General features: G+C 37.8%; 2 protein-coding genes and 1 long non-coding RNA gene across 4 annotated transcripts; 2 read left to right on the top strand and 1 right to left on the bottom strand.

Annotated features, from left to right (window-relative positions):
• The first annotated feature begins 820 nt into the window (after window positions 1–820).
• Window positions 821–1,171, top strand: LOC130736411 (agamous-like MADS-box protein AGL29). Its single transcript, XM_057588247.1, has one exon. The coding sequence runs from the start codon at window positions 821–823 to the stop codon at window positions 1,169–1,171; it is 351 nt and encodes a 116-aa protein (XP_057444230.1).
• Window positions 1,172–3,009: 1,838 nt separating this feature from the next.
• Window positions 3,010–6,254, top strand: LOC130737984 (uncharacterized). 2 transcript variants are annotated; one of them, XR_009019068.1, is made up of 6 exons: window positions 3,010–3,555; window positions 3,669–3,777; window positions 3,884–3,935; window positions 4,901–5,355; window positions 5,471–5,575; window positions 6,101–6,254. It is a non-coding gene; the product is annotated as an uncharacterized LOC130737984 (long non-coding RNA). The 2 variants fall into 2 exon arrangements; XR_009019067.1 differs by having other exon boundaries at window positions 3,669–3,795.
• Window positions 6,255–7,328: 1,074 nt separating this feature from the next.
• Window positions 7,329–8,894, bottom strand: LOC130736410 (flocculation protein FLO11-like). The gene has a single exon (XM_057588246.1). The coding sequence runs from the start codon at window positions 8,892–8,894 to the stop codon at window positions 7,329–7,331; it is 1,566 nt and encodes a 521-aa protein (XP_057444229.1).
• Window positions 8,895–9,380: the final 486 nt, after the last annotated feature.

The following is a 9,380-nucleotide window of genomic DNA, read 5'->3' as shown; positions in this document are numbered from 1 at the left end:
TATATATTCAACCAAAGCTTCTCATTAAGTTATTTAGTAATGATAAAAAAAATCTTTATCCAATATATCCAAATTATTAGTATTAATTTTCTTTCTTTAGTTAACATTAAATAAATTGAGATATTCATAAATGATAAGAATATTTCTCAATAGTATAAATAAAGTTCTAATTTCTTTTTATACTATGATTTTATTTTATATATCAAAATTTAATGTATTTATGAATTCGAAGATATATTACTAATTTTATATATTTATAAGAACATTTTGGGGAAGTAAAAAATTACTTTATTAGATATTTAACTCATTGACAATATACATTACCTATTTGATTTCATATACATTACAATATTGCTTTGCTACATTTTTTTATTATATCTTGTATTAATACTCTTAAATTATAATTTCATATAATATTATATTAAATTTGTGTTCATTAATTTTCTTCAAAATTATTAAATTGGTGGGGAATATGAGCATTAGACATTTAATTATTTAATTATTAAATATTATTTATCTAGCATGCTTTAACAAGTGAATTAAGTAAAAATAAAAATAAAATAAAAAAATGAAGTAGTCATTATTAAATTTATAGTAATCCGTTTAATATTTTAAAAATTTATTTTATAAAATTTATTTGTTTCCGCGTGATATTAATTTAGGATTTTTGAAGCTACCATCATCGCCTCTATAAATTCACAATCAACTCGATCATTTTTCTTCACCCATTTGTATTGAAAAAGCAGGAGAGTGTGTCGGGGAAGGAGTGAAGGGTCGTAGAAAAATTAAAATCAAACTCGTGAAAAAAAAGGAGACAAGAATGGTCACTTTCTCCAAGCGCAAGAGTGGTATTTTTAAGAAGGCGTTGTCAATTCTGTGGGGCATTCAGCTTGCCATCATTCTATTCTCTCCTGGTGGTAACCCTTTCACTTTTGGTTCTCCAAATATGGAGGTTGTGGTCAACAATTTCTTTTATCTGAGGGATGAAGAACAAGATATAGATGAGCCTTCCCAAAATTATGTGGTTTACCAGATCAATCAAGAACTTGAGTATTTGAAGGACCAGATTCAGGTGGCCGCGGAGAAAATGGAGGTGGTTCGCAATGATTTGAAAAACAAGGATCCACTTGAAGGAAATAATCCAAATTTAGAGGAGCAAAGACTTTATTGATTTATTTACGTGATTCTGTGAAAATGACCATAATGGAATTAGAGGCGGCAGAAGCTTTACTAGAACTTGCAAATCAGGACATGTAAAAGTGGCAAGTAAAAAATAAATGGTTTTACCCTTCTCTCATGCTAATTAGGGATGGGGTTACCTTATATTTATGATAAATGTTTTCTTATGTGAGAATAAAATAAATAAATTATGGGCGTTTGATCTAATCAAGAGTTGTCAATATTAAAACCTTAAATCATATTATCTTTTAAAAAGACACATGACATATTCGTTTGAGCACTGAACAACTTTTAATCGATTATTCATAATTAGATCTAATAATCATAATTATTCATTCCTTTCAAACATAATAAGATATTTCTCAAAAGATATATATATATATATATATATATATATATATATAATATATAGCTAAGAATATTGTCCCTGTCGTTTGCCCTAGGGTAAACGTCGATGAAATCTCACGCTTCCATGAAGTCTCACGCTTCAATGGAGTTTGACGCTTTCACGAAGTCTCACGCTTCAATGAAGTTTCCCGCTTTCACGAAGTCGCCCGCTTCAGTGAAGTTTCCCTCGACTCCTCCTTTGGATGACTAGATGCACTGCTCAAGAGCAAGAGCTGCTATCGTAGTCAAGGATTTTCCTCACACTTAGATCGTCGACCCTTCCCGTTTTCCAAACTCATTTCAAATCCTAAGTCTTTTCCAAGAAATTGTTATTACTATATGAAGGTGTTCTATCTTTGGTTAATGCATTATGAATTTCGTTTATGAAGTCAAGTTCCATTTCTCTTTTGTTCCAAAACTCTATAAGTCAAAAGATCCTGATACTCCCAAGAATTTCCGCGAGAAGGTCTCGATCCTAAATACAATAATGACTCAAACCTCAGGTCAGAACCTACACAACATTCCCAAAACCCAATCTCTAGCATGACCTAACTTCACGTTTCCCAAAACTCCGCAATTGACATACACAGGCAATAGTTCAAGTCAGCACAATCCAACAGAACATATGCACAAATATAAGGAATTTAACATGAACAATTACATGCAATTCAGTACAACATAAATCATAACAATGGTCGAAGCCTCAACAATAAACAATGGCCGAAGCCCCAGAAAACGGAGACACAAGTCTCAAGGTTTAACAATGGCCGAAGCCTCAGAAAACATTTTCCATTCAACTTAGTAACAATCAACATAAGCAAAAAACAAGTCGAAGTTATCGGCGCCTAAAGCATTATCTAGTAAGTAAGTTGCCCTCACCTCGGTGTTGTCCAGCTTTGCAGCGTAAGGTTTGCTGACCTGCTTTTGCACTTGCTTCCAAGTTTCCCAAGTCTAAACCTCATGCAAAAGATAACATTGCTTAGTCACTATAAGTTAATTTGATCCAAACAATGCTAACTAACGTCATAAAAAACTTTAAAAGCTTCAGAGTACAACATCTAAGCACGAATGGAAGAGTTTTCCCTGAATGGGTGAGTTTTGACTCGACAACTTTGTTCAAAGCACTTCAAACTGTATAGCCTCTTGGGTGAATTTTTGACACATGAAACCAACCCCGAGCACTCTAATATTTTTACTACATGGGTGATAAATGGGTGCTAATCAAGGATGGGCCACAAACACAAATTGAAGCCTTTCACTACTACAGAAATGGCCTATGGCCACGCCCCAATTGCCATGGTTATAGGCGGAACCGTGGCAATAGCTCAATTGCCACGGTTATAGGCGGAACCGTGGCAAAAGGGGGAAATATTTTATTATTTTTTGGAGGGACCGTGGCAATAGGGGTTATACGCTACCCAAATTTTAATTTTTTTTCTCTCACTAACCCTAGCTGCGCCAATCTTTTCCCTTTTCCCTCTCAGTCTCTACTGTTCTCGCACTCTCGCATCAGCGAATCCTCCATGGACGCGTCAAACAGGAACATCGACCGTCTCGGGAACCGCTTCAGGCTTCGGCGACGCTTCTTCTTCGAGCGAGAGAAAGAGTGGCGGCAGTGGTGTTTGGGGTTTGGGTTTCGAACGACTGTGGTGATGGCTATTTGGGTGATGGTGGTGTGAATGGAGGAGCGATTTGGGTGATGGTGGTACGAATGGAGGAGGGGAAGTGGAGCCCAGCTTCAGATTGAGAAGGGAAAGTGGTTGTGGTGGCGTTTAGGGAGAGGAAGAGTGGCGGCAGTGGTGTTTGGGGTTTGGGTTTCGAAGGTCAATGGTGATTTGGGGGTTTGAAGGTCAGTGAAGAGGGTTTGAGGAGAGGATACAGGAAGGAGGAGACAGAATGGGTGTGGGTTTGAAGATCTGGGTTCTTCTATCTTTCAACTTTGATTTGTTGGGTTTGAAGATTCTTGGTTCTTAAATTTGGGTTTTTCAGGTTGAATGTTATTGATTTCTAACTTGTGTGCTCTTATTGAGTGTTACTTTATTTAAATTGTGAGATGTTGAATGATCTGGGTTTATTTTAAGATTCACTCATCTTTCACGCAGAGTGAGGGAACCCTAGTCCGCGCCGTCTCTCTTCATCGAGCCCTGGTTCCGTGCAGCCATCACCGCGTCTCTGAGAACCCTAGTTTCTTTTGCTGTTTCATGTGCTTTTGTAATTTACGAAATCCTGGTATCTTGAGTGTATCTATTGGAAGAAGCATTCTGCATTTTTCTCATCTATTTTTTGGGTTATGCTCTGACTGAATTATTACCTACAGGTGTTGTCTGCTCTCAACCTATACAGATTTGTATTGATGACAGAATCTTCAGGTATGTAAAATCAATGAAATCTCAAATAAAGCAATAAAAAGTGCCATGAAACAAATATTTCAAAAACTTAAAGCTGTTGGGTGAAGACACATGAGTGATTTTAGATTATATTTAAAACATGCTGATAGGTTGAGTCTTAAAGATAGACATAAGGTGTATGTTAGGCACCAGAATAAGTAAAATGGCCAACTAATTGTTAGTTAGTACTTTTTGTTTTTGTTGTTAGTTAGGATTTAGGAATACTCTTTTAGTATAAATAAAATTAGAGGTGTGCTGCTGAAGTTAGTTTTTGGGAAGTTGGTAGTTGGAGGCACTGATTCATCAGGAATCAGTTACATCTTTCACATAAACTTATTCTCTCTTTCAATAGATAATACATCTCTCAATTCAGAATCACATTGATTCTGGGCAATTCTTTTCTTCTGAATCAGTGTTCTTCTTTCTCTCTTGCATTACTAGTTCTAACACATGCCCTCTCACTCAAGAGCTTATTGGGTTTGAAGCATGGACAATATACAACCTCACCTAGCTTATGCTGAAATTCAAACTTTTTATTAGAATAATGGGTAACAAGGATTGAACTCTAGACCACTTATTCATAGAGGTTATGATACTATGCCATGAATCAAATATCCCAAAGCTTAAGCTTTTGGGTGAAGAAGACACATGAATGATTTTATATTATATTTATAACAAAAAGAATTGGGAAAAATTACATAATAGGACTTCTTATATTAAATTTCAAGGATTTGGAAGATGAAAAACAAGCTTTTGTGTTAATGATCCTCTTGAATGACTAGCTGTGTTCCTGAACAGAAACATGTTTACCTAGAATTTTCTTTTGTGAGTGTCCCTGAAAAGTTTGAACTAGTTACATCTTTGTAGTGGTTTAATAATTGGTAGTTGCTAAACATAATCTAAATTAAAGTCTATTTATGAAGGTTTTGCAATTGCTTTTATAACAGGAAAGACAAACTGCACTGGTGTCCTATCAAGGAACACTTTGTTGAAGGCCTTCAATGAATGGTTGCTTCCTTTGCGGACCTTAGTGACAGGTATATTGGCAGAGAACAAGAATGATTATGATCAGCTTGCAGTTGACACTTTATGCACAATAAATCCACTTGAGTTGGTGTCGTACCGGTGCATTGAGCTTGTAGAAGATAAGATAAAGGAAGCCACATAGGCTATCCCACTGGCCAAAACTTTTATCGCTTGCTTCTTTTCAGTATCCCGTAATTTATGATTCTGCTTTTACTGTTTATTGCTTGCTTCTTTTCTATCGAGATAGTTTCTTTGATTCTCTCACTGGATTGGATTTAAGAGATAATGACAATAGGATCATAATCAAGTTTATGATAATCACCCGTTGAAGCTGCTTGTAAAGGGTTTCCTGCAGACAGAGTCATGGAATAAAAGGGTAATGTTCTGAGTCTTTGAATGATTATTGAAATTTTGAGCTGCAATCTGTATGGCTCTTCTTTGTTGTTTTCCCACCTCAGAATTGACTTCAATTACCACACTAACACTTGTAGTCTAGGAACTGCTTTGGCTCTTATGAAGCAGTAGCATGGTGCGAACATGCTTTTGGTGCGAACCGGCCAGTGTTTCCTCCTCAATGGTTTCATTTTCTTAGGAAGGTATTTTATTTCTTTCTTCCCTCATCTCTTCTTCACTTTATGCAATCTGCATCATACTAATTCCTTTTATTTTTCTACTTCATAATATTAATCAACTACTAATTTTCCAAATCATCTTTTGCAATCCAATCAATGTCAACGTTGGTTACAAGGAGATGTTAAGTTACTACTAATAATAGGATCATTGTTGTCTGCCTGGGCTTTTTTAAACAGTGATGGAAAGGAATTGGAGGATTTTCAGGGTTGATTGAACTCAACAACACTACATTTTAGGCTATTCTACTTCCCTAGTCATATGTTGCACTTCTTGTTTCTTTTGTTGCTACTACCTTGTATATACTATCACCTTGATCCAACCTTTAGCTGTGTTTGCAAAATTTAAGGGAAGGATTTCAACTCTTTTAACATCTTATCTCATGCGATGCATAAGTAAATAGTTCAAAATAGTTTAGAATAGAAACTTCTTTGTCATAATCTCCAACCTGAAATTTCACCTTCACTCTACTTGTTTTGTATATGTTTCAGGGAAGCCCTTACTTGGTACTCTACTAGATGCATATAGAAGTAGCTTGCAAAATTTAAGGGAAGGATTTCAACTCTTTTAATATCTTATCTCTGGCTCAACCTGAAATTTCACCTTCACTCTACTTGTTTTGTATATGTTTCAGGGAAGCCCTTACTTGGTACTCTACTAAATTCAGTCACATGATTTGGTTTCTAATTAGATGAAATTCAGTTACATCTTGATTAGAAAGACTAAATTGCATCCACTCATCTTGATTGAAGAAGGATATATAACAAACTGGCTTTGAAGCTTCTTATATGAAGAGGTGATTTTTTAACTGGCTTGAAGCTTCTTATATGAAGAGGTGATTTTTTGTCTACTTCATTGCATTCTCATATTTGGCCAGGACTTTCCATGATATTGGCCCTAGAGTAGTTTTTATAGCTCACTTGAGAGAGTATGTTCTCAAGAACAATTAGTTATTAATATTATTAGTATTGTTTTGGACAAATTAGTGAAGTGGGTTCAGTATTGTTATTCTCTTGGCTGGAATATTTGAATGTAGGTTCTCTTGGCTGTAATATGTGAATGTTGTTGTTCTCAACATGTGATTTTTTGCAAGTTTATTTTTCTTGTATTTTTTCTTGCTTATGGGTTCAAACACCCCTCCCCTCCTATTTAAAATGCACTGCAATTTATGTACATACCATATCAAATAAAAAAAAATCCGAAAAGGGCATATTTTGTATACAATATTTGCCAAAATAGAGACACATATTGCCACTGTTCCTACCTGGACCGTGGCAATAGAGGCCATCTATTGCCACGGTTCCTCCCTGGCCCGTGGCAATAGAGGTCATCTATTGCCACGGTTCCTCCTTGGACCGTGGCAACAGATGCCACATATTGCCACGGTTTCCCTTTTCCAACTGTGGCAACAGCGAATCAATTGTCACGGTTCGAAGTTCAACCGTGGCAATTGAGCAATTGCCACGGGAGCTATTGCCACGGTTCAACCGTGGCAAAAGGGTGGGTTTAACCGTGGCGATAAGCCTTTTCTGTAGTAGTGTTTGCACAATTGCAGTGAGATCAGGTGGAGCAGAAGCAGGTGGAGCTGCAGGAACTGATGAAGGAGTAGGAGCAGAGCTAACAACCATAGCAGAAGTTGCAGACGGATCTGGAGCAGATGTAAAAGCAGATGCAGAAGCAAGAGCTTTGGCCTTCAGGGCGGCAGCTTCAGCTTCCAACTTAGCAGCTTGTTTCCAGAGCGTCTAAGCGAGCAGCCTCTTTCTGAGCGGCTTCAACCTTTGCAGCTTTAAGACGTGCACCAGCGGCTCTGGCCAATTCGTCAGCTTCAGCAACTAATTGTTCCAATTCAGCTTCTCTGGCTTCAGCTTCAGCTCTTTTAGCCTTGGCTTCCTCTGAATGTTCTTCCTTATTCTTCGTATTCTGAATTGCTTCTCTCAGCTTAATGAAGATCTTGGATTCACGAAGAACTTGTCTTCGTTCAGTCAGAGTCCTTTTCGTTACCTTGGCAGCCTCAACTCTAGCAGATCGCTCATGATGAGTGAATGCATGCATGTCCTCAATCTGTCTTTGCATCCAGCTAACAAAACTTTCCCATTGAGCATTAACCATATTTGGCTTTTCACTTAGGGAAGTGATAGCATAGAGATTTCTCAATTGTGTTGTTGCCTTACCATTAAAGATGTTAATGCATTCCATAAGGTTGGTAGGATCTGGATAGGTATAGGGAAGGATTGGGAGCTGTTTGGGTTGAGCAACAACTTGGTTAGAGCTAGTGGTTTCTTGAGCAGAGGTTTCTGCTTCAGAAGTTGGGGGCAGAAATTGAGTCACCTGATCAGAAGTGGTCTGATCTGGAATGGGTTGAGGATCAGAATTGGATAATACAAAATCCTTTGAAATAACTGGGGAGTAGTTAGACAAAGAGATTTGTGAGGAATCCGGGGAAGAGAAAGGTGGAAACACCACAGCTAAGGGTGTGGGGTTGAAGAGAGAGGAAGATGGTGGGATTGGATCAAAGATTTCATCTAGAGGGCCAGAAGTTCTTTCTTTCATAACTTTATGAAATTCTCGTTCTGTGGAAGATGTGTTCTTTGGTGAGGATGGTTGTGGTAATTCTGGATGATTTGGGAATGGAAGGTGGACAACAGGAGGAGTTGGGGCAGAGGATGCTTGGCGAATTTGATCAAGAAGATCTGGTTGGATAGGAGGAGGAGTGTGGTGTTCTTGAGTAGTAGTGATAACGATTGCAGATGTCGAAATTGCAGAAGTTGAGGTTAGAGGGGTTGTGAGAGATTGGTATTTTGGGATGAGAGGGGCTGGAAAAGGAGTAAGTGTTTGGGATGAAGAAGAAGAGGAAGGAATAACATTAACATTAATAACAGGAGCAGAGGAAACATCAACTTGAGACTTACTTGTCTCCTTGGCAGAGGATCTGGTGATCCGTGGAACTCTGCTCTGAGTTGATTGAAGCTTGGCAGCTTTTGTTTCAGTCTTGACCTTCTTGGCTTTTTTCTTCTTTGATTTCCTTTCATCATCAGAGTCTGGCTCCTGATGCCTTTTCCTGGAAGGTCTAGACAAGTCTGGAGGACAATCTGGAAGAGAGTTGAAGAAGTCTTCAAAATCCACTTTAACTCCTTGTTCCTTCAGATCATTGACATACTCCTGAATTGCATCTGGAGAGTCCAGTTTTGTCCAAAGAGGAAAATTATCAACATCAATCCTCTGCTGGATAATCTCTTCTTGAAGCTCATCAGGTGGAGGAACAACAATCTCTTCTACAATTCTCATCTTCTTCAGATTCTACACATTGAAGGCTTCTCCAGAATCAGTGCTCAGATCTTCTGTACAGCCCGCAGAGGTCAGATCTTCTACCAGCTTGCTCTCCACAAAGATGTCAGAGAGAATCTTTCCAAAAGGAATGTAATAGATCGCGGTCTTCTTTTCACCGGAGGTGGTTCTTGATTTCTTGATGCACTCCATGAGATATGTGAAGATGAAGAAAGGTAGGCACAACTTCTTTTTGTTCTTGATGGAAAAGATCATTAACTTCTGGGTAGCATTGATGTAGTCAGAAGAGTTGGATAGAGTTCTTGGGTTGATGGAAGAGAGGATGATCTTGTGCCAAACTCTCAGTTCAGGACGAAGATCAATAGATTTGTACTCAGTCTTCTTCGGCTCCTAGTTGACAAAGAGTTCCTTGTTAACTATAGGTTTCATCTCGCGAATCCCATTGCTCACATTCTGAAACCGTCTTCCAACGCCAAACTCCATTCC

The sequence above is a fragment of the Lotus japonicus genome, chromosome 2 (assembly GCF_012489685.1).
Source record: "Lotus japonicus ecotype B-129 chromosome 2, LjGifu_v1.2".
NCBI lineage: Eukaryota > Viridiplantae > Streptophyta > Magnoliopsida > Fabales > Fabaceae > Lotus > Lotus japonicus.
Note: the sequence above shows the minus strand (reverse complement) of the source record. Positions and strands in the feature narration are given on the sequence as shown.

Coding starts and splice junctions, on each gene's coding strand:
- LOC130736410 (XM_057588246.1), bottom strand. CDS start 8,894: ATGAGAATTGTAGAAGAGATTGTTGTTCCTCCACCTGATGAGCTTCAA.
- LOC130736411 (XM_057588247.1), top strand. CDS start 821: ATGGTCACTTTCTCCAAGCGCAAGAGTGGTATTTTTAAGAAGGCGTTG.